The 25,781-nt window shown below is 44.8% G+C and overlaps 1 protein-coding gene across 1 annotated transcript in view; it reads right to left on the reverse strand.

Moving 5' to 3' along the window:
• Positions 1–25,357, reverse strand: part of ETS1 (ETS proto-oncogene 1, transcription factor) — a 123,847-nt gene extending 98,490 nt beyond the window's left edge. The window contains exons 1-2 of the mRNA XM_054579444.1: positions 25,317–25,357; positions 11,669–11,751 (exon numbers count right to left, since the gene is read on the reverse strand). Of these exons, the coding sequence (XP_054435419.1) occupies positions 11,669–11,740 (72 nt within the window). The 5' untranslated portion in view covers positions 11,741–11,751; positions 25,317–25,357. The remainder of the gene's footprint in view (positions 1–11,668; positions 11,752–25,316) is intronic.
• Between the last annotated feature and the right edge of the window lie 424 nt (positions 25,358–25,781).

Genomic DNA, 25,781 nt, shown 5'->3' on the forward strand with positions numbered 1-25,781 from the left:
CAGCCTGAGTCTACGTGGTCACAGAGTCTGTCCTTACCCTCTACCAGGTTCTTTGTTGTCAGCGCTCATTCATTTCTTACTGTATAAGCAGAACTCTGTTTTTAAGGCATACTTCATTTCTAGCTGTCCTCAGTGGATCCAAAGGACCCCACTTTTTAAGAACTAGGAAATAATGCACCACACCTACCACAAACCACAAACATCTTTGTTTGCTGATGCTCCTGGAAGCACCATGTCCCTTGTCACCTACACACCTGTCAGTTTATAATACATCTCACAAACTGATCTAATACCTATTTCATAGGGTATGAAAATGATATTTTTACTCAGGAGAACCACATAGACCGTTTAAATTCATTATGAAACTGTCTCAGTTAAAGAGAAATACGTAAGTTATCAACAGGTCAGAAATCTGGGCAACCCACCCAGTTCCCACCTCATTTACAAAGGCACCACCTGAAACAAGTCCCAGTTTCTTCGTGGACACCTTACTTTCCTGGCTACGACTGTAGGTGACTTCATGAGATGCGGGCAGCACTCCCAGCCTCTGTCACAGTTTGGAGGAAACCATCGGACAGACCCTCCCTCGCTCATTCAACCTGCAGGTGATTCTAAAAAGAAACCAACATACATCCCACATTCACTTTATGCCAATTGGTGTGCTGAGCACTGTACAGAGATGGTCGTGTTTAATCCTCATCGCCATTGTGCAAGATTGGTGCTTCTTATCTCCATTTTTATTGAAAAACAAACTGAGGCTTTAGGACAAAATTACATTTCCAAAGGCCGCACAGCTAATATCACCATGGAGATAGAATTCTAACCGAGGTCTACTTGACTTCAGGCTCTTCGCTCCTATCTGTGCAACATGGTGCTTGTGTGGCTCTCGCAACAACTGCTGAAGAAGGACAACCGCTGTCCCGTGATAGCTAGTAAATGCCTTACAGCAACGTGCATTCACGGAAAAATTCCCTGTCATGCCAAGTATTATGTTAGATGCTAAGAATACAGCATGAGCAAGAAATGGACTTTATCCTAAGGTGCACACAGACAATTAAGCAGGAAGTTACACGGAGGGGCCGTGCCAGGGCTCAGGGCTGGTGTGTAGGGGGAAGGGAGCAGCAGCAGGTGATACTTCCGAGAGGAAGTAGGTTAAGGTAATAACCGAAAGGTTGAGTCATCCCCAGCCTAAAACATTTGGTGAAGGGCCTGGCGAGTAAAAGAAGAAGATGATGACATATCTAACAGCACAAAGGATCAGATGCAACAGTTATGTAAGGAAGCATAAGGAAGAGGTGGAGAGATGCGAGAGAGATGAAGACCGTGATGTTTGGCGGTGACAAACGAAGGAAAGCTGGGCTCTGGGGCCAGTGAGGATGCTCCGAACGCAGGTGACTGTGACCGACAGAAGCCACGGGGTCCGGGAAGATCAGTGTGGAGGGCTAGGAACGCCAGAAAGGAGTTTGGCTTGAGGAGTAAGGCATTGGAGGTTGTATGCGAGGGAGTGACGGGATGAATCTATGTTCCAGAAGCCTCGTTCGAAGGACTGGGCAGGAGAGAGAGGTGAGGAGGTGGAGCCAGGCAGGGCAGGGCCCCACAGAGCCACACGGGGAGCTGAGGCCAAACAGAAACATCAGCGCTACTAATCCGAACTTAGCTTTATTTTTCAATAATAATTTCGCATTCATTTTAACATTTTAAAAACATTGCATTCAGATAACATTTAGCTCAAGCACTGAATTTTGGGGCACCCCTTCAGTTCTGCCCCATGGGAATGCTTCACTGGTCTCACCCGGGTTCCAGTGCTACGCTCATGTTGGAGTCATGAGCACAGAGGTCAAGAGGAAACGGGAAATATAAGGTATGTTTGAAAGGAAAAATCAGTATGATTTCATGATTGACACATAAAGAAATGAGGGGGTGCATCCAAGATAAAGCTCAGATTGCTCACTTTTATAACGAGAAAGTGACGAGTTTGGGTACAAAATGCGGGTGGAGCGGTGGTGGAGCACTGCGGTAGAGGGGTCCCTAAGGTGCCCATGTGCCAGGAGGGGACAGCAAAGGGTAGACAGGGCTGGACGTAGGCAGCATGCAGTTGGCGTGTTGAGTCCAGGAAAATGGCAGTTAAAACAAAAGGAAAGGATCAAAAACGAGTCTGTAGAGCTGCCTGTCATTAAGAACTACTCCTCTTAATGATGCTTGTCATTAAGAGTTGCACCTCTTAATGATAGGCAACTTTAAAATAACCAAGGAGCACGAAGTAAAGACAGAGGAAGGAAAATAAGAAAACGTACGGTGTCACGGAAGCCAAGGGCAGCTTCAGGGCCAGAGGTGATTGGCAAGCGGCCGTGAAGGAATGAGGGGCAGCTCGGCCGCCTGGCAGTGGCGGGCCCCCCCGGGCGTCCAGGAAGGCGCATGTCTTTGCCCCTTCATCACGCCCAGTACTGAGCCACCTTGGGAAGAGCGCTGCTCTCCCTGTCCTCTCAGAAGGAGGCTGTGAGAGGACGCCAGTCCACTGCCTAAACGCTCACCCCTTCTGATCCTGCAAACAAATGAAAGGAAGCCCCAGAAGTTAGGCAACTCCCAGGAGAGTGGATGCAGGCCCATCCCAGCTCAGCTTTAAAGGTGAGCCAGCACCACACCTGTGCTCCCCCGCCAGGTAAGGTGATGTCCTTTTCTCCTGTTTCCCCAGCGCCTCCGCTCAGTGCTTCCGATCAGGTGCCCTCAAGCCTCCCTCTGCAGCCCACATGGCTTTCTCTTTATGACGAGGCTTCACCTCTCCCTGCCCCTGCCCCGCCAAACCTCACAGCTATTGCTTTGCTCATAGTCTTCCTTCGTGCTGCCCCCTAAAAATGCCCCAAATTAGAAAAGAGCAAATAGGGGAATACTTTGGCAACGTGAAGAACAAACACTGGGAGACTGCCTGTCTGTAAGAGTATGTGTGACTTTCTCTAAGTTTGCTTCTCTTTAGCCAAACACCCTTAAATGTCCAGATGTTTGCTTCTTATCCCCATCCTTACTATTCTTCTGTATGGGGTGGGGCAACGGTTATAGTTGTTTGTTTATGAACAATAATACAATAATCAATAAATAACAATACAAGATTGAACTCTGTGTTTCGCGTGCTCACAGACATAAACCTACTGTTGACCTACTCTGCATGTGTTACTTGGTGACAAAACTCTGTGGGAGAAAAATCTCTTCTTGACTGACCATGAATCCTAGGTTTTCGCCTTATTGCAGAGCCGTAAACATACAAGACACAATAAATATTTACAGAGCTGCTGCTTTAAAAAAAAAAAAAAGTTTGCCCAGAGGCGAAGCTGAGTTAACGCTGGATGGATGGGCGAGCATGCGCGCTTGCCATCTGGGGATAACACTGTGTTACTCCAGCGAAGGCACAGTTATTCATACGCTCTGGCAGGAAGACAAGAGGCTGGGCATCAGGAAGCCTGGGTTCGAGTCCTGCTCTGCCCCTAAGGAGCTCCGTCACCTCCAGCCTGTCTCTTAACCTCTGTAAGCTTTTGCCTCCTGAGGAGACAGTCCCCAGTGATCTCCAAATTCCTTTGCCAACTTCCAGCTTCCCTTCTGCTGATCCATCCCCATCCTTTCTCCTGACCCTGTGACTGACAGCCTTGTTTGATACAGAACCACCCCAGGGTGGAGAAGCCTCTGGAGCCGGAAGTTGTCATGGTCATAATTTGGATTCGTGGCCTACAATGATCTCTTAAAATGTATGAAAGCCTTCATTTGGTGCATCTTCATTCCTCCCTAAAACCATACTCAAACGCTCTTTCGAACCCACAGTCCCTACTTTTCTGTAGACAACAGCGACACTTAGGAAGTTCCCAGCTGCTGAACAGTGGCAGGGGCCCTCGCAAAGTAGCTGCTCAATAAAAGTTTGTGCACCAAGAGGACAACTTCTCAACTTCAAACCTTTCACCCCCTAGCGTGCAGCCACCCCTCCACTCCGGGCTGGACACCTCTGCAAAGTTCTAACCAAGTCTGGGCTTGGTCATCCTCAGAAGATGCTAGACAAGCTAGCATCTCCCATCACAGACCTTCCAACATGTCAGAGAGGCTCTGTGGGCAACGCTGAGAAGCACAGGGCAGAGCATCTCCAGTCGCCGGCGGGACATTGGGCACGTCTGCCTCCAGGGGACATGTTTATCCTGATTGCTGGAGGATCAAAAAGGAATGAGGCCCAAAAGAAATGCCCTTCAGTTTAGAGCTCGGCCAGCCTGAGCACTCTCAGCGAGGGGGAGGGGGCTCCAGGCGGTTCAGCCGCCAGGAGAGGCAGGAACAGGCGAAATAGGAAACTCTCAAAGGGCAAGTTAATTTTAGCCACAAGGCCAGGAAATTCTTTTGAAAACAATAAGAGTGATGGGCTTGGGCCTTGGTGAAAGGGTAGATGTGACCCCCACAGCAGGTTTCTGAGAGACAAAGAAATCTAAGCGCAGAGAGAGTGCTGCAGAGACGGGAATACGGAATTCTGCTCTCCAGCAAAAAGCAGAGCTTGGCTTCTCTGTGGGCCAGAGCCGGGGCAGGCCCGGGGGCCTCAACCAAGTCAGCGGCAGCGTGACCAGCTCCGCAGCCCCTCCTGCCGGCCTGAGACCACAGCCCCCGCGCCTCGTAGTGGCAGGCACGAGTGAAACCTGGCTGGTGGTCAGCGCTGGACACTGCTGAGGGTTCTGGACCTCAGACCAGCCCAGGCGCCTGGACTTGACCCTTGCCTGCTGAGAGACCTCGGGGGACACGGTGCGATCTGTCATCCTCTGCTCACTCAACGTGGAGCCTTCAGACTCCCTGTGACGCTGGGGCTGACAGCGGCAGGCACCCCATTGTGCAGCAATGGAAGGGGCGGCTGACTCTGTCTCTCCTTTGGACGTGGGTGGGAGAACGCACCACGGCCGAAAGAGGGGGCAGGAATGCCACAATGGAGCTTTGATTTTTTCCTAAATCAGGGTAGACCACATCACCATAAAAAAGGCATGGAAATGTGTGAACGATAGTCTGTTCTAAGTTTCTAGGTATCACCGCACATGTAAAAAGTAACTAAGATGAATTCGGTAGTAAGTAGAGTCAGGAGAACTAGGCCCAACATCACTTCTTGCCCGCTTTGTAAACTCAGGCAACTCAGGTAACTTTTTTGGCTTTAATTTCCTGCTATTGGCAGATGGCCTCTAGGTTGTAGTTTGGCTCGGAAATCCTCTAGACTGCTGACTGCACCCAATACCTAAGAAAAGCCTCCCTTTTTAAGATGCTGGAAAAATACACAGTATCACTTTTTTTTTCAAATTTTCTACCACTAAGAGTCACAGCCATAAATAATTTCCCTAAACATTATGTTCCAGCAACCTCTCCACGGGTAAAGTCATCACCATCCTAGGCAACAAGGGAAAAAATATCTTTCCATTTACATCCAACATTTTTTTGTGCATTCCCACTTCTCTGGTCCTGAATACCTTCCCATCGTTCTTCAGGATTCCCAGAGAGCAGGAAAGGGCGTCTGTGTTAAGATTCGTAGGGACACACAGAGACAGGTCCCAAGAAGTGCAGAGACAGCACGGACTGCTCTGAACATTCAGAGGCTCGGATGCTGAGCCACGTGGGGTGGAGGTATGTGTGAACAGCGCTGGGTGAGGAAGGCATTGTTTTCCCTCCAGCAGCGTATGTGGGCTCCCTTTTCTCCACATCTTCGCCAGCCTTGTTGTTTTTTAATTTATTGATGGTAGCCATTCTGACAGGTGTGAGGTGATATCTCATTGTGGTTTTAATTTGCATTTCTCTGGTGATTTGTGACATTGAGTGTCTTTTCATGTCTTTTGAACATCTGTATGTCCTGTTTGGAGAAGTGTCTATTCAGGTCCTCTGCCCACTTTTTAATTGGATTGTTTGGGGACAGGGGTTGGTGTTGAGTTTTATAAGCTATTTCTAAGGTTTGGATACTAACCCCTTATCAGATGTATCATTGGCATATATATTCTCCCATTTGGTGGGTTATCTTTTCATTTTGTTGACGGTTTCCTTTGCTGTGCAAAGCAGTTACTGTGCAAAGCAGTACGGAGTTACCTCAAAAAATTAAAAATGAAACTGTCTTACAACCCAGCATTTCCATTTCTGGGTATATATCCTAAGAATCCCAAAACATCAATCCAAAAGAATATATGCACGCCTACGTTCATTGCAGCGTTATTTACAATAGCCAAGATTTGGAAGCAGCCCAAGTGCCCACCAGTAGATGAGTGGAAAAAAGGCTGTGGTACATTTACACAATGGAATACTACTTGGCCATAAAAAAACAAAGAACTCTTACCCTCTGTAACAGCATGGATGGACCTGGAGAGTATTATGCTAAGTGAAATATGCCAGTCAGAGAAAGACAAGTACCGTGTGATCTCACTTATATGTGGAACCTAATAAACAAAATAAACTAACAAACAAAATAGAAACAGACTCATAGATACAGAGAACAGACTGACAGACAGCGGTCGGAGGAAAGGGGTTTGGGGGGCTGGGTGAAAAGATGAAGGGATTAAGCAAAAAATATCCCATAGACACAGACAACAGTATGACGATTGCCAGAGAGAAAAGGGGCTGGGGAGAGGGAGAAGAAGGTAAAAGGGGGATAAATGGTGATGGAAGGAGACCTGACTTGGAATGGAGAACACTCAATTCAGCATACAGATGATGTACTATAGAATTGTACACCTGAAACTTAAGTACTTTTGTTAACCAAGGTCACCCCAATAAATTCAATAGAAAGAAAGAAAGAAAGAAAGAAAGAAAGAAAGAAAGAAAGAAAGAAAGAAAGAAAGAAAGAAAGAAAGAAAGAAAGAAAGAAAGAAAGAAAGAAGGAAGGAAGGAAGGAAAGAAAGAAAGTAGGAAAGAAGGAAAGAAGGAAAGAAAGAAAGACGTTGCTTCCCAAGGAGGCCAAATTAAGCTGCAATTACTCAAGATAAGAGAACCAGGTCTATTTGCGCAATGGGGTTGTAAACCACCAACTCATTACAAGAGAACTTTGATCTGGTGGCAAGAGAGCTGTTTCCAGTGCAGGCTAGTGATGAAGCAAGGAGGTTTCTCAATGAGAATGTCCCCATTGTTCCCCCGGTAGCCCCATCTTGTCCTGGCAACACCCTTTTATGGACAATAAATGGAATCATCTCTATTCCTCCCTCCATGTATCTACCTAACATAATCACAAAGTCCAGAGAAAAACAGAGGAGAGACGGTGAAAACAAGGGAAAGGGAAGTAAATGAAGTCACATTTGCAGCAGGCACTAGACAAGCATTTTCTCATTTAACCATCACAATGACCTCACATCTGTCCATTTCACAGATGAAGACACTGAGGCTTAAAGAATCTTAGTAATTTGCCCAAGGTCACATGGCTGGGAATAACAGACCAGAATTTAAATCATGTCTTTCTGATTCCAAAGCCCAAATGCCTTCCATGATAACTGGCCAGACTGCATTCCACCATTGCATGGCCCAGGACTGAAGGCGATCTATGTCTAACACCTGGCGCAAAAGAGGCAGGAATGAAGCCTCACCAGAGTCAGAAGGTGGAAATAGAATTATGTGTCCGTCTGTCCATCCATCCACCCACCCATCCACCCACCCATCTATCCATGATGGAAGGAAGAAAGAAAATGTACAAAAAAGGATTTACTCAAGCCATGGAACAACTGACAAGATCCACAGTCAACCTCAAAGATCCCTGTGACAGGGAACTGTGTCTGAGGCAGGGGCGTGGTGCTCACTTTTGCAGTCTGGCTAAGCTCCGTGATCAGCTACTCCCCTCTGCCAGGCTTCTCCCCTCTGCCAGTATCACACTAGAAAGTCAGAAGACCTGCCAGTCCCCCAAGCCCCTGGAGAATAGCACAGGAAGGACAAAGACCAGTGCCTAAAACCTTCCAGTAGCTGTCAGACTCCCGTTTATCCCCTGCAAGCTAGCATCCAGCATGTATGTGGGCATATTTTCACCCCCTGTTTACTCAGTGATCATATGTCTGAAGTAGCCCTGATTTCATGTCATGGTACAGTGTTCAATCAAAGCAATTAAGTGTCTAATAAGTGCAACCCCATTTATACAACTTGGAAATCTTTCATATAATAAATTCACAAGTCAAAAAAATGTTTTTGGGGGCTAGTTTCTGAAACCCTAACTTTCATTTAACATACACACACACGCACACACAAACCATATTTATAAGCAAAGAGCTAGAAAGAATGGCAAGTTTTTAATGCAATTCCTGCACAGCAAACTTCAAGGGCCGTTCCCTAAACCCAGAGTCTCGATCCAGGGAAGTCTAACATTTCAGAATATTTATTTCACCTCTTGGGCATCAGCGCATTCTGGGTAGTGGGACACTTTGGGCAGCCACTTGGCCCCCAGCATGTGGCTGTATCCCCAAGAGCCTGTGCTCTGGGGAGCCGAGTGGGTGGTGTTGTTCCTTCCCTCTGGACAGTTCAAGGTAAAGTTCCCTTGGCCCCAGGGGCCATTAATCCCCAAGGACCTCCACAACATGTCCTCTTTGCTTGTGATGTAGCCAAGGACTGGGGCTTGTTTGGTCAAAACGAGAAGCGGCCCATCCCTCCCATTCCCGTCCTCCCCCCAGCTCTGCCGGCTCCGTGACGTGAGGGAGAGGATGACGTGACGCGTGAGAGGACGAGGGAGCAGCACCGTGAGGGACTTCCAGGGCTCTCCACAGGCTTGCTGAGATCGCATAACAGGAAGGAGTGCTTCCTCCCCTTGAATGAAAGGGTCTCTGACACACAACCATGTAAGTCCCTGCACATGTCACCCCCTCCCACACAATGGTCAGACCACTTCCAAAAGTGTTGTTTCTCTACCTCTGCAGCTGTGACATCACTCCATTGAAGGGCTGACCTTACAAGAGGGAAGCTGTGTCCTGGTTTGGACAAGCTGACCCTGAGGTAGATAACGTGAGCTCTGTGTGAAATGGCTATTACCTAATGGTGGCATTGATTTTACGACTGTTGCTGAGACTATTTCAAGCCTTCTCCTGGTAGAGCAAGTGAACAAACGATGCTAACACTACCTCTAATTTACAAAGAAAGAATCTGAGATTTAGTAATCTTTGAACACTATAAAATATTCTTATCCTGATTCAGAAGATTGTTCCTTAGACAACCAAAGCGGTATGCCCAGCAAAACCCCTTATAACATGAATACAATCACATTTTGTTTGTTTTTAAGTTTTCTCTTTCTAAAGCAATAATTTACAACAAAGACCTGTTTCAACCAGTCTGTACACACAGTACCACCCTGCCTTCCAACTTGGCCAGTGGCTACTCTAGGCCAGGGCTTCTCCGTCTTGCCACTGCAGGCATTTGGGGCTGGATAATTCTCTGTTGTGGGAGGCTGTACTGTGCATTATGGGACCTCTAGCGACATCCCTGGCCACTACCCTCTAGGTGCCTCTAGTAGCAACTCTATCCCCCAAGTTTTGACGATCAAAAATATCACCAAGGACCCCTGGGGGAAAATTCCACAGGTGAAAACCTACTGCTCTCATGGTTTCCCTTTCACCCTCAAACTTCCCCGACCTGGGACACAGTTTCTCTTCTTGGTGGCCCAATTTAACTAAATTACAGACCACGCACTGGGCAGAAGGACTGGGATTATTGGGTTAAGAATCATAGGTTGAACTCTAAACAGAAAGACTCCAACAGAACTGAGAAGACTCATTGCTTCAGGCATTGACTTCCTTGTCTGGGGAAATGAGTGGAGCTGTGCTCTTCCACGAAATAAACCTTAGGTTGGGGCTCAAAAGTGTGACATTTGTTAGTTTCTCTAATGCAATATTCCAAGGCCATATCCTGGAGGCAATTGGCAGATTTCTTTGTGTATTATAGCCCAGCCTATATTTGAATGATATCTGGAGGAGCTGGTTTATGGAACTTGAGTTTGTACTAATGAACATTATTTACTGATTTATTTTTAATAGAGAGAGTGTATGTGAAGAAGTTAGAGGACTCTTCTGTGTGCTCTGTGTTCTAAAGTGTTGCCTAACTAGTTCTAGTGATGGAGAAACCAAGACCCAGAGAGAAGTTCTGAGTGAATGTGCTGGAACAATCATTTAGCAGTTCTCTTACCCAACCTTCTGTTTTTGCCCAATAACTTTGAAATGTGTAGTGAAAAAGGATCCCACATATTGGTAATGTTTATCATATATGGCTATTGGGGGTGGAGGTAAATGGGTTGTTTTGAAACTAGTAGAAATCATCGCAAATGCATTAAAAATATCCAGTGTATTCAGTTGTGGAGAGCAATCTTTGGTTAAATGTATGTACTTTGAGTATGTTGGTTTTTTTATCTTATATAATTTTCAGATACCTTGTCTAAGATAATTTATTATTATTCCTGAAATTTGTATACTTATAATAAGTATTTTTTATATTGGTATCTAAAATAAAATATATACAGATTCATGTGGCATTGATGTTTTAGACAAGTTATTAATCTTGTTTAATTTGATTACAATACTGGTAAAGAGAATTAACATAAGCTGGCTTTTTAATCTCCTTTTCCAAGTCAACAACACATTTTTGCCCTGACACCACAATATTCTTATTTATTTTAACAAATCTCTACAATATCATCTTTAAGAAAAATTTAGAGTGATTTGTGCTGATCTTAGACAATAACCTCTGTGTGATTCATTTTTCAATACTACAGGAAATAATTTTCATACACGTCACATCTTCTGATATACAGTTGCGGTGAGATGTTATGTTTAACTTAAAGGGACCCGCACTAGGAATTCTGCAGAGCCTCAAGCAAGACACTCCCAGGCTGGAATCAGAACAAAGCTCTCATGGATTGGTGTTTAGTTAAACTCATAAATGTACTGGGAAGGGTTAACAATAAACTTGTCTACCATCACCATAGTAAGTAAAAGAAGGTCAAAACTTATGATGGCTATCTTTGTACAAAACATATAGAATTTAGAATGAATAGTGAATGATGCATCTGCTAATATTAAAGTTTCATTTAATATTTGAAATGATGAATGAAACTGATGGGATCTCTCACACACTGAATTTATAAGAAATTTATCTAAACATTTCTACTGATCAGCACATAGTTTGGGTGAGCCTTCTTCCTTAAGGGCAAGAAACTTCCCATAGTCCTATTTTAAAGTTTCTTTACCCCTCTTATTCTACAATTTATGAAATTTTCCTATCAACTTAATTTCACATTTCATTTCTAGTTTCTAACTCTGTAATTAGAAAGCTTGTGTTATTTAGCTTTCATGTGTGAGGTAAAAAGAATAATTTTAATTATGCTAACAATAAGTCTAAAGTACATCAATATGTAAAATACCTTTACCAAGTAAACTGAGCAGTTAAAAAAAAAAATCACCTGGCTTTGTCCATTAATCATGTTGGAGTCAAAGTCTGAAACACAGAAACTGCAAAATCTTTCTCAGCCAATCCATCAGTCGTGGATTTTTACTTTATATGCTGATAAAAAGACAGATAATTTCACAGTCTAGCTCCTCCACAAGATTCAAACTTCACTCTGAAGTTGGAGTTGGGTCCCCAGCTTCTCGGTCTAGGACAGGTCAGGACGCAGGAAGCAAGGGGAGGAGGGAAGGCAGGGGAAGCAAGGGGAGGGCCAGGAAGGGACCTCACTTACCGTGGTCACCGCAGGATGCACTGCTGAATAAGGGGCAGGGCCACTCACAGCGGAATCCACAAAGTAGCTCATCTTGTCAGCACCTGCATGGGAGAAAGGGTCCACTGAGCCGCTGGGTGCATCCATGTGTGAACTGGGAAAAAGATGCTTGAGTCTCAGAACTAGAGTCTCCCTAGGAACCATCAAGTTTACCTCTTTGCATAAGAAGAAAAAGAAAAACAAAACTCAGAAAGATGAAGTGACCAACCCTGGCAACCAGAGAGCAGGACAGACCCCAGACAGAGCCAGCCCCCTGACAGCAAAGTCGCATGGAGAATGAGCAGCCTCCAAGAGATGTGAAAAATGAGCAGTGGAAAAGCATACAAAAAGGCGCTTTTGTAGGGTTTCTGGGCAGGAACTAGGTCTTATGTGTCTTTTTTAGTAACATCTCCATCCACACATCACCCTCCCTCCACCCAGCCAGGCCTGCACACAGCTGGCACTCAGCACACAGCTGTCGCATACACTAATTGATAAAGAAATAAAGAAAAGATAGGAGAGAAGAATGAAAAGGCTCCACCATACAGACAGGGCAGCCAGGATCCAAGACTCAGAGAAACAGAGAGAAGACCTGGAAAAAGGATTAAACATTACTCATCTTGAAAAAAGGAGAGGGACTATTAAATAATGCTTGTTGAGAGCTATTATCTACATTGAAAGTCTTAATGACAAGATGGCTTAAGGAATGTCTTGGATGAAGGGATTTTCCAGCTAGCTGTGCATTATCAGGAAAATCATTTATACATCAGACACTTCTGTTCACCCAAATACTTGTCAAGTGCATTACTTCACGCGCTTTCATAAATTCAGTATTATATACTTTTAAAATGTCTTTCTTGAATAATTTAGAAAATTAAATCTCTAGGCCTATCATTCAGAGGAGACAAATGCCTTTTGCTAGGAAGTGACATTTTAGTTTCAACTTAACTGCTTCCCAGTTTGAATGTGTCTGTCCTTTTCCTGCATTCTTGCTCACGTGTAAAGCCCTCATCCATCTCAAGGGAAATAAAGAGTACAGAGTGTCTCATACTCAGTTGGTAGTTCTGGTTCACCATCTCGATACACAGCATGCTAGCCAATGACCCAGCCAAGGAACCTATCTCCTTTCATAGACAATGCATTCAAATGGCACAGTTAAACAGCATCGCCAACGCAGCATAAGTTCCACTGACTAACGGCGACCTCCGCAGAGACTCTAGCCTCACACGGCTGAGAGAAGTCCGCTGAAAACCTTCGGTGGCCTATCTTTGCCCAGAACTGTGTTTATGGTTTTTAACTAGAATGTTATATTTTTATGGGGTCTTTTCCCCCAAAAGTAGAATTTTCTCCCCAAAGCAACCATAGCAACACTAACTAAAAAAAAAAAAAATTAAAGTAACTAAGGACAGTGAGGCTATATTAGTCAAACTTTGTGTCTAGCTTTTCAGGGAATGGATGCTGCTGAGGCAAAGTAGCCCCCAGGGAGAGCCCCCAGTGGTAACACTGAGGAGCAGAAAAAGAGGCAAGTCCTTCAGCCCAAGGCCGGGTTAACATCTGCATCTGTGGCCGCCTATTCAGAGGGTGTTTCTAAGAACAGTGAGCAGCTACCACATCTCGGGCTCCGGGCTGGGCCCCGAGCGTGAGATCAGGTTGAGGGGTGCACGGCACAGGTCAGCCTGGGCTCACCCTCCCCACGCCTTCTAAGGACCATCTCAGTGAGCTCCGCAGTTCCTTGAACCGAAGCATTCCTTATTTTTATTCTTAAAATCAAGTGTTAAAGTCCTCCTGACTCATGCATCCCCACTTTGATGTTTCTGATCCACCCATGGATGAGACATAAAAGTTAACATGGATTGTGTCATACTGAGGATGACTTACGTGGCCAGATTCCCCAGGGAAAAGGCAGTCCTCTCTCGGGGCCTCCAGGGCAACCTGTGCCTTCGGGACCCGCGCAGGGACTGCAGAGGGCTGCCTCCTCCCAGCCGCCCAGCACGCTCCCCGGGGCCGCCACTCCCTGCGCCCCACACACCCCTGAGTCATCACAGGCCTCGGCCGGCCTCTGTCACTCCCCGAGCACACTGATGGCTCCCTTTGTTGGTAACTTGTATATTCGTTCCGTAAATAATTACTACGTGCCTGCTATGGGCCAGGCACTGTTCTGGGCACTGGCGTCACACTGACAAAGATCCACGCCCTCCTACAGACTTTACATTCTATCAGACTCAGGATAAAACCGAGAAAGACTGAGCCTGTATCTTCAGGCACCGGAGAAGACAGACTCCCATACAAGCACAATATAATGTGGTGAATAACTTACCAACAATATGGGGAAAAATAACAGTCAGTTGGTTCTGCTCATGTGGGGAAGAGGAAGTCACAGATGAAGGCGCAGTGCGAGGCATGAGCAGCAGGCCCAGGGAGCCACTCCTAGATTCCCACAGGCTGTTAAAGACCTTGACCCTCTGAACCCCTGCTCTACTTCCATAGCTGGAGGAGAAAGGACTTTTGGAATTGGCAGCTTATCCTGAAGCCCAGCTCAGAGGCAACAGGAGTTTCAGCCCCAGCCTGAAAGCCTCCCCCTCACAGCCACACTCCAAGGAGTTTTGGGGAAAGGTCCCCTGGAAAGACGTTTTCTCTTTCCAGTTGACAGAGCGAGGCAGGAAACCTGCAGCCCCACATACGGTGCTTTCTGTGCCGGCTGTGATCTTGAAGCCGGGTGTTCTGTGAAGGACGCTTCCCTTGGGGAAAAGCCCTTCGCGCAGAGAGGAAGCTGGAAGGAGGGAGTTGCCAGGGCTCACATCTCAGGAAATAACTCTGGGACAGAAATGGATTACTGCTCTATTATTTTTTGGAGAAAGAAAAAAAGAACCCGCCCTCTTCCCACTTGTAGATTGTGACACGGAGCAGCTGCTATAGACGTAAACCCTTTCAGAAAAAGCAAAAGGAGTGTTTGGGTGATTTTTTTCTTTTTTGGACTTGTTAGCCAAAGAGAATTCCCTCCTACGTGACAGCTATTTGAACATCAGCTGGACCAACATTTTTGTCTTGGCATTCTAAATGTTTATTACCTAAATACAAGACAACTGTGTGATTTAAGGCTCACTCTCCAGCCCAGAAGCCTCCATAGCCTTGTCTCAAAGTAGATATGATTGGAACACTTGGTAATAGAGGCACGAAGAGCTGAGTTTATTTTTCTTGCATGGGACCAGCAAGGCTCGAGCAGCAGAATAAACGTATCTGAAGTGGCTTTGTGTTCTGGAAGCTCTTGGCTGGCCTGTTGTGGCCTCCAGGATCTGTGTCGCCACCTTGCTCTCACCACGCACCAGGGCAAACTCCACTCCTGGAACGCTCTGTTGTTCCTTTAAGTACCCCATGTTCTTCCTTACTCCCCTGCCCTTCCCAGGGATTCCCCTCGGACAGAGAGGCCGGCAGCCCTGCTCCTCCTCAGGGGCAACTAACCCGTCTCCTCATGGTTTCAGGCTGACCTCAAGAGCTTTTGCTGCCAGGAACTCTTCCGGAAGCACCCTCACCCCTGCCGGGACTTACTGTCCCTTCTCTGCATTCCCCCAAGTGCATCGCAATCACTGTGCCTAACATCTTGTTTTATAAACTCTGTTTCTGTTTGCCTCTCTCACTAAACTCTGAGCTCTTTGAAGGTCAACACCATGCCTTTTCCATTTTTTTATCTCCGGAATTTCAGATAGACAATGAAGCATAATAAAATTTATCTTTTTAACTCTGGCCGGTGTGGCTCAGTTGATTAGGCGTTGTCCCACAGAATGCGAGATCGCTGGTCTGAGTCCCAGGCAGGGCACAGGCCTGGGCTGCAGGTTCAGTCCCCGGTCGGGGCCGTGCAAGGGGCAACCAATCAATGTTTCTCTCTCACATCGATGTTTCTCTTCCCTCTCCTTCTCCCTCCCTTCATCTCTCTCTAAAAATAAAGAAATAAAATCTTTTTTAAAATTTTCATTTTTTAAATGAGCAAATGAATGATTGAGTTTCATAAGATTGAAAATTGAAAAGGTGGGTCTGATGTAAATAACATTTGATTTTCAGATCGGAGAATCTAAATAGATTGCGGGTCTGGATAAAGATCCACTTGAAATAATAGGTTTTTGTGATCCGTTCGTTTCTAAGTGAAAACTGCTTCCCTTGATTCACTGTCTATTTAAAGTCACTTATCAAAGTAGCCTTCGCCACCACGCCATGTGAACAGCAGCACCCTACTCCCTGCTCTGACACTTGGCTGCTTGGCTATTGTCCCCCCGACCCCCACCCCACTAGAATTGAAGCCCCACCAGAGCAAGGATTTAGTTAATCTTTCTTCACCCTCTGTCCTGAGATCCTGGTCCAGTGTTAATAAGCTGCGGGCACACAAAATACTACTGAATATAAGAGTGCAGATTAAAACACTTGCACACACCCTTTGACTCGTTTAGGCCCGTTTTTAGAGGCACCGAGAAAGACTGGCAAGGCTGCCGGCTGGCCAAGCGGAGGCCCGATTCCAGGTCTGCGCTCTCTATCCAGGTCTGCGCTCTCTGCCCTCCCCATCCTGGAGTTTGGGGACAGAAATGGGCAACCCGTGCGGAGGACAAACACAGTAACAATGTGGTGTGTGTGGTCGTCTCCCATTCAGTAAAGCACTTTGAAGTAGTTTTCTGTGGGACTCTGGAGAGAGCTCTATTCTTCATCATGCATGCGACCCACAGCTTCTAGAGCATTCCACCCGCCGCGGGGCCAGAATCTGCCTGCCGGCTGATGATTCCTTTATCGGGGCTCTTCAGGGGCCATCGGTGTGATGCCCAGAATGAAGAGCAGCTGGCAGGAAGCCCCAGAGAGAAGGTCCCGCAAGGGGGCGGCCTCCGGCTCCACCCACTCTGCCCCGCGGGGCTGCGGGTCCAGAAGGTAGCGGGGATATCAGTAAGCGTCCTTCATTTTGGATTATGTGCTCTTCACGGACAGACTCTGCCTTTAGTAAACTATACTCAGTAAACTATAATGTTTTTCTTTTAAAAATAATTGCTTTTGCCAAAATAATATATATTTATTGAAAAATTACAATAAAAACACAGAAAATTTTAAAACAAATACCAAAAATCACCTGAAATGCCACCATCTAGAGATAATTGTACTAATATTTTGTTTAGCACTCTTCTGGCTATTTTTTAATTCATCTATACAAACATAGATATAGCATGCACCATGATCATAATTTTACATTCACAGGTTTATTTCCTGCACGCTGTTTTGTAATCTGATTTTTTCACTAGTGTTTGACATAATACTGTGGACACTTTTCTTTGTCAATAACTATAGTTGTACATCCCAGTGTATGATTGCTGAGTATTGTATGTATGTATTATTCTTTTCTTAATGAGCCTCTTATTGTAAAATTAATTAGTGCCCAGTTCCTTGCCATTAGAAAAGTTCCTGCCCTGGCTGGTGCAGCTCATAGACTGAGTGCTGCCCACCTGTGGACCAAAGCGTCACCAATTCAATTCCCAGTCAGGGGACATGCCTAGGTAGCAGGCCAGGTCCTCAGATGGGGCAGGAGAGAGGCAGCCAATCAATGTTTTTCTAGCACATCGATGTTTCCCTTTCTTTTGCTCACCCTTACCCTCTCTCTAAAAAAACAAAAAATAAAATCTTGAAGAAAAAGCTCCTAAAATATTTCCTATTCTCATTAAATGACTAAAATTGGTATCGTTGGGACAAAGAATGTGCACATCCTACCTTTCAATGCATATCGACACACTGCCTTCCATAACAGAAAAGCCAAAACTATACTGCCTCCAACAAAGGCGTCTGGTTTTCAACTTGACCATACCCTTTAGTCTTCATGTTAGCTTTATAGGTCAAAAGTCATGGCTCCAGTGTATCCTGGGTAGGAAAGTCCCACAAGGGGACTGCAAAAGTGCAATAATGCTGTGACAGAAAATGTAGATAACTTTTTTTCTTCTTTGAAAGCAATGTAAAAATATAAGTAGATTTGCAATTAGCCTTTCTCCTAATATTAACAAGTTAAGATTGTCATCAATTTACACAAAAAGGATATCCTTTTGGCCTGGAATGCAGAAGAAAAAGAATTTGGCTTTCAAAAATACTAATTGTCTAAAGGAAACTTGCTCCCCAAGCCAGCACCTTTGCCACACTGAAGACAATACTGCCACACGTCATCGAGGCAACGTCTTTACTGTGCAACAGATAGTCTTAAGTTCTTTCCAAATAAATGCCATATCAATCTGTTTTTCAAAACTCAAACTATACCTGCAGAACCAGTTCAAAATGATCCCATCTCGTGTTCAACAAGATCCTGAGCTTCCTTTTGGAGATAACAAACCAAAACCTCAAGTCATGCAGCCACGGCATGTGCAGAGGAGGGAAATTTGACCTCCAGCTACACCGGGAACCAAAGCCTTGCAGGTCCCCATGATGGAACCAAAGGACAGGGACCCTTTCAGAAGCAAAGTGTCTGCTGTCCAGGAAGATCTGGTACAGAAGCCCCTTACCGTAAGTCTCAAGTTCCAGAGCTCCCCAGTGAAAACTTGCCTGACCAGCATTTCCATATACTTGTTTCCCTAATGTCTTTAACTGCACCCTGACCCCCACTGTAAGGCATCAAGGATGATGACTTTCTTCCTATTCTCCTCACACAGTGCCCTGCAAAACAGCGACTAACTCTTCCACTGCAGTTCTCAGTGGTCAGCGGTTGGCCCTGCTGTGCTTCGGGTGGAGGAATTGCCTTCCTGTGGGCTACAAGACTGAGGATCGGCTCCTTCTAGAAGCTTTCCTTGAACCTCTGGGGCAGCCAGATGAGTATCCTTGGCCTCTCTCCTTGGTGGTTACCCTCACAACGTGCCTACCTAAGTTCATTGTACTTCCTGCATATATGTCCGTGTCTGCTCCTGAGTTATGAATTGCTTGAAAGTAGGGATTGTCTTTTTAGAGGGAACTCAGTAAACACCAACACTAAAGGTTGCTGACCAGGTGAAAGAGTCCATACATGGAACAGAGTTATTGTGTACAAGAGTTATGCCTCAGGACCTGAGGATATCTAAGACAGTGAAAAACCATCCGGGATCCAAAACAAAAGGTGTCATTACTTGTGATGGCCTTTGTCCACATGCAACCCAAGGTTAGATTCCTTTCATGTTAACTGAAAGCAGGATCCTATTTTTCTCTACCTAATGGATGTACCAGATTGAAGTGTTTGTCTATTCTTATTAATTATTTTCTTCCTAATTCTCATGAGTAGTCCATTTATATGTTTCAGATCATTTCAGTAGACCTCTCCCTTGATCTGGCAGTGCAACAAAATCTACCAATTCCAATTCTTCAAAAACTCAAATTTAAGCATTAAATCAGATTAGCATCAAATTTAGGTACCCTGAACATTCCTCTCTCCCCCAAGGAAACTTGGTGGTTACAATAAATAGAAAAGAAAAATAGCTTGGAGGCAATGAAAATGAATTCTCTGACTCACTCCTACACCTACAAGAACCTCATTTTCTTGACTGAGTATTCCAGTAGTACAGTAGTAAACATTCCCTCTTATTTTAAGTAGCCAGCACTGACCGATAAAGGTGATGCTCTCATTTAGGTGCTATTGGCTTCTAGGTCTTACACTAAATACACTAAATTCACAAAGCAGCAACTCACAGTACAGTGAACATCTCACTCTTGTTTCTCCCCAACTTGCTGGTAATTAATCCCCCACCGCCACTTGAATAGAGGCCAGAAAATGACTCATATCCATCTCCTGTTTCTCTAAACAGCCCCCATCTTCTAATTAAGCATAACACTTTCAAGTTCTGTATGAATTGACATACTCAACTGATCTTTCCTGGAACAGTAAAAATGGACTTGTGTTCTCATTATATCACCACGGTGTATTGTCTCACCCTTCCTCAAGGGGTAAGTCACTAACATCTCCCAAAGGGGAGACGGAATATAAATGGAGTCTAGTCTGCTCTACCATCACAACTAGGAAATGAGGAGTGCCTCATAGGCTAGTTTACATTTCCTCCTCGTAACTTGACTTCAAATGCTGTTCCTCAAATCCTATATTTAATCATGACATTCAGCAAAGAGTTATAGTTGGCCTTCAGATGTACCCAGTGCCATGCACATAGCAGGTACCCCATAAATATCTGAATAAAGTAGGATTTTTTTAAAAAAAAAGAAAAAGAAACTAGAAGCAGAGGAAAAATGTTAAGTACTCTGCTTCACAAGGACGGGTATAGCCCAGGTCATGACATATGAGATTCTGGGCCAAATCAAACCCCAAAAGGGGATGCAGGTCTAAAGAGGTCAACTCTAACCCAATGGTTGCTGCCAAAGAAATCCCTGAAGAGCTTGAAATTTTAAATAATTACTGTTAGATTCATAGAGTGTGAAGCATGTCAGATATAATCTAGAATTTAGATATAGGCTATTAAGAACCTCACAAAAAAAGAACACTGAGAGATACCATAAATAGAGAGAGAGAGAGAACAATAAGCAGGGACTGGAGCCTTTGAACAATGCCCTTTAAAAATTGGACTAAAGGACACCAGCTGCCTTCGAGCTCTCGAATCCATCACACAGCTTCTTAGACTGTGTCTGATTGTGATTTTCACGGTGAAGTTTCATTTGTTTCATTGCCCAAATTATAAGGTTTGGATTTCTCAGTATAATGTTAAACAACTTGCTGGCATTCTTAAATAGAGAGGGATTTTGCAAATTCAGTGAACTTGGGAAGTGGAAAATACTCATCAAATCTGCCCCTTGTTTATTTGAATAAGCCGAGCCCAGACAGGTTAAGTGTTCAGCAGGGTGATAAAGCACGTTGTAGTTACAGATTCTGGGTCAACCTGGAGCTCCTGACTGAGTGTATGGGTCACGGGCAAATTCTTAATATCACCAAGTCATGGTTTCCTCACCTCTAAAGGGAGATAATAATACCAACCCCTCTGGGATTGAGAAGGGTCATATAAAATAAAAGTGCTTGGCAGAGTGCTTCACAGATGGTAAAGTGGTCAGCAAATAATGGTTATTGTTATTGCTCTTTTGATCCCAGGGCCGGGCATTAGTGAGCATTCACTAATTAATAATAATAACGCTCTTTATTAATCATCGTTTTTACCGCCCAAGGTGGCAGAGGTTATTTATCTAGGTAATTGAGCTAGAACCCAGGTGGCCTAAATCCCTTATCTCTTTCTCTAAAGGACTTAACATTTAAATCAAAAGACAGGATTCCCTTCCATAATCATAGATTGAAGAGCATTAGTCAAGAATTTCACAGGAGAAAAAAGCCACGATTTCTGTTGAATGGTAGTCTGTTTGTATCATTGTTATGCGTAAAACCAAGAAGTAAGCACTTTTCTTACAGCGGGAAACAAACTCACTGGAAGGTTGCCTAGCACAAATGGGGAGCTATTGCAGTTTCCTGAGTTCAACCAACATCTTTTTTTATATAAATGCCAATCGTTTGTGGAGTAACACTTTAGCAACTCGATATATATAAATATAAGGAAGTACCGAGCTGCTGGGGAAAATATTGCAAGAGGTTTTGTTTGTTCAGGTTTGGGGTTTTTTTTTTAGAGCATGCTTTCCCCAGCTGATATGCGCAAGGCCCACCTGGGCAGTGTGTTAAATGCAGAAGAGCCTCACTCAGCCAAGGTCCTGCCGCGGTCCCGCCAGACTCTGCGCATTTCTAACAGAACCCGACATGATGCTGGCTAGACGCTGCTGGTTAGAGGAACGCATTGAGTAGCAAGGCAGTGACTGGCCTAACTTGGTTAAAGTCATGAGCAATTATAAGGAGGCAAGTGTCTAGAAGGCAGAGCCCAGAGGAGCTGGCGAGAAGGCTTCCGTGCCACCTGCTGAGCAGGAGTTTGATTTTTATCGTAGCGGCAACCCAAGGCCAGCCAGCGAGGTGCACAGGTCAGGGCCTGTCCACGCCTCTCCAGCCCCACGGCCACGGCTGAAGTGGGTCCTTGCCTTTCGTAAGAAGCTGTGGTTTCAGCGCTTCAGCCTCAGGAAACCGGCATTGCGGCCTTTAGCCCCTCCCCCGCCCCCTCCCCCATGGACAGAAACCCTTTTGGAGTAAGGACTACCTGAGGCACCAAAGATAATTGAGAGTAATTTGCACTAGACTTTTTCACAATTTTAAAGGACTTCACGCTTTTGAAAACTTTGTACTGTGTTTTGCAACTTGCTGTATATCTGAAATTACTGCAAAATGCAAAGTTAAAAGAATGCTTTACATGTTAAAGAGATTAAAATTCTGGGTTTGGGGGGTTTTTTTACTTTTCTGTAACTCTTGAAAATAATGATTTTATTTCCCCCATTGAGAATATTTTCTTGACATCAGCACTAAAAGTTTGCTGCTTGACTTTTATTCTCATAAATACCACCTAAACTGAGTCAAAGTTCTGGAAACAGCACGGCACCTAGTCAACTGAAATGTCAGATCTACCCTCCTCTTTGAGCGTCAGCACTAACCCCAAACCTCCTTCCCTTGCTGCTCTAGGTACCAGTTTTTTCCATCAAAGCACTCACAGGCTGTATCACATCACTTAGCAATTATATTATCTTTTATTTTTAACCTCTTTCAGATAAAATTCTGCCTCCCAAAATAGTTAATTTTGTAAAAATGGAATTTACATATTGCTCCTTACATATTCATCACAGCACCCAACACAAGGCTAAGCGCTAAGTAGAAATTCAACTACATTTGTCACAAGAGGGATTAAGGGATTTACTCATCAAGTGGACTAGACCTTGTATGCTTTCTTCAGAGTCAATGTCTTCCTAAACAGTGATAAATTAATCCGTAGTGTACAACTAACCTGCAGGTTATTTGGAAAATAGGCCTAATCCACAGTATTCTCCCAGATAAAAGTAAATCAGAGGTCTGAACTGCAAAATCCAGCCTAAACTTGTGTCGCAAAGCTACTCAGGTCCCTGGGAGGTACAACTCCAGCGAGGAGCGCTGGACTCACATTCCTTTCATTCTAATCGGGTCCCCCCACTAAACTGGTCCTAACACCAGGCCTCAGGGTCCTCCTTTGTCAAGGGGATGGCCAGAGTGCCCACCTCGAAGGCTTCATTGTAGATTAAAGGACCTGTGCCTGTGCAAAGCACCTCACATGGGCCCTGGAACAAGCAACATACCAAGTGCTCAGTAAACAGAAGGGATGGTTCTCCTTCCTCAGGTCACGTGGAGGAAACAAGGTATTATATCCAACCAGTCCTCTAGATTTTAAAAATGAACTCTCTAAAGCTACATTTCCAGTAAAGCAAGAATAAAGGGAATAAAGAGGCAAAAAATGAGTTGTCCATATCTAAATTTCCCCGGGATTAAAGAAACTCACAAGATTTGCCTCAAATGGCACTCAGTTGCTGTACAACACATTTATTTTGCTCAAAGACTAGACGTTTTAGTTTAATTTTCATAAAGGAGAGAGACAGAGGGAGGAAAAAGGGAGAGAGGGAGGGAGAAAGGGGGGACAGACACCCCAGCCTCAGGGGTGAAACCCTTCAATCTGCTGTTTGATGCAGAAATGGGAATTCTGAGTGGTAATTAGGAAAGGAGAGTCGTCATGGCAAACAGACCTGCACAACAATAGATGAAACTGTGAGGTATAGCAGAACTTGAATGGTCAGAAAGAAATTCAACCATTGTCCTGGTGCGCGGCCAGGAGAGAAAGGCCAGAGCTGAGTATCTGTTTCTGAGCATGTGCTTGATTTCTGCCTGGGTCTGCCACATACCCAAATTGTTAGTTACAGTGTTGCTTCATACTCTCTCCCCCTTGTAGGTACTTTTATTATTCTAAGCTCTATGCTATTTATTTCTATTCTGTCATCTGTGTGAAATAGGTGGGGCGTAAATCATTATTCACAGTTTAGAGATGAAGAAAATAAGGCCCAATCAAGTTAAGTAACTTGTTCTCACTTACAAAGCCAAGCTCTAATGGAACCCAAGTACACATCGATGCACTTTCCTAACTCCAACGCCAGTGCCAGTTCTGACTCTGCCGCCTTTGAACTCCAGTATACTCTGAGGCAGGTAATTGGCCCAGGACCATGCCCTCAACCAATTCTCCAAGGTCCCAGATACCAGATATTGAAAGATCGCACCCTGCTCCCCCCCCTCACCCCCCCAAGCTCCACTCCCGGACTTCCTGGCACCACTACCAGCTCGCACCTCGGTGCACGGAGCCCGGAGACAAAGATGCCCTCTCTGTAATCAGACTCTCCCTTCCCACATCCCCAGCAGCGGAACCAGGACGGAAGAGCCTGCGTGGCTGCCTCCACTGTTTGTTTTTTCACTCCTGAGTTGGCAAGGATGGACGTTGTTGATTTACAATTAGAAGCAGCATGCTTCTTCAAATATTAATATTAATAACTACAATGCTGAACACATGAAAAGGTCTTTTCATCTTCAAAGCACTTTGAAGACATTAACTCATTAGCTCTCCCTTCCCTCCATTCGGTAACAACAGGTAAGTAAGACTCTGCATAGAGCGTGGTGGCCACCCAGCACCCCTCCATGCCTAAGGAGCCCACGCCTGCAGAAGCAAAAGGGTTTTCTGTTTAGATAAAAGGAGAAGCGATGCAATCCAGAACCGCAGCTGATGAAAGAGTCGAAGTGTCAGTCATTTTACAAATCAAATGGGGCTGCCAGAGTTATCATTTTAGCATCTGTATTTACTGTTGCTTAACAAATATCTATCTTTTCAGTTGCACAGTAGTGGTATGAAGTAGGAAGAAAATGGCCTTGAGATTAAAAAAAAAAAAAACTTACCCAAAAGATAATAAGGATAACCTACAATCGAATGCCTTGATCTCCGTATCCGTAACCCAGCAACTTTTTCAACAGTTCGCCCACATAAAATGCTACTTTAAAAGGAGGTAGCAGAGGCATTTTAACAGTAGATGAGATGCCACAAAGTGGAATTGCCGGATAAAGTCACCAAACGTTGGGGGATGGCCATCGGCACCCCCTGCTTTTCCGTGGCAGTGCCCCTCAAGTCCAGCTCTGCCGTGGAGGGGAGAGATGCCCCCCAACTCAGAGACCCCGTCCTCAACTGCAGTCCAAAAGGCAGAGGGAACCTTGGAAACCTGTGAGTCACAAGTCAGGGAAAATCACCAAAAAGGCTAGCTTGGCTTGTAATATTCAAACCTGCAGCAATTTCCTCTCTATAAAAGCAACTCATTAAGCTGCTAGGAAAAAAACAAAAAAATGTAAAACAATAGGCTCACTAGGAGTGAAAGAGGGAAAAATGAAAAAATTTCTGCATTTAACTACAGCTTTAGTTCTTTGGAAGTGCTCCAATAGGCGAAGAAAATTCAGAGTTTCTGACATGTAATCTATGAGTATCTAAAACGTGCATGACTTTGCTTTTATACACCAGGAAAAGGAGTGAAGCATAGTCTTGATTGTAGTCTCTTTGCACAAGATAAGAAAGTATTTTTGAAAATTGTTGCTGAGCACTTGAATGGAAAACACAGAAAAATGTGAAAAGAGAAAACCCACTTGGTATCCTGAAAGTCCCCCTCAATTTACCATTTAATTTCACAGACTTTTCTTAAAAAAGAAAAGGAAAACGGACAGCAAAGTTTTCAGCAAAAACTGACACCTTACCTACTACTTTGCTGGAGAGACTGAGTGATGAATCGGTCCTGAGTGAGCTTCCCTCAACGTCCGTGGTCTCTTTCCAACTACCTGCGGGAATCCAAGGCTCAGTGGCTAGAGGATGCAAAGACCATAATTTTCCTAATAGAGCTGCCTCCTTAAATTGGGGGGTGTGGTCACGCCCGGGGGAAACTGAAGAAAAAGCAGGATTTTGCTAGCCCCGGACTCACAGAGACAGCCACTAGGACAGGCTTTTCTGTCTAGGTGGAAAAGCAAATCCTGTTCCAGGCTGAGATAACATCAGATCACACCTTTTTTTCTATCCTTCAAATTATCCTTCAATTAACATATAACTCAGCCTTCGGGAGTAATGGGGAGGGAGGTGAGTGAAAGAGAAGCAGCTCAGTGGGATAGCACCCTGCCGCAGCCTTTGCTGATACATTAGATTTCACTCTCTGTGGAATACATGAACAT

Source organism: Pteronotus mesoamericanus, unplaced genomic scaffold (genome assembly GCF_021234165.1).
Source record: "Pteronotus mesoamericanus isolate MK-2021 breed Mesoamerican mustached bat unplaced genomic scaffold, CSHL_Meso_final contig_53, whole genome shotgun sequence".
Classification (NCBI taxonomy): Eukaryota; Metazoa; Chordata; class Mammalia; order Chiroptera; family Mormoopidae; genus Pteronotus; species Pteronotus mesoamericanus.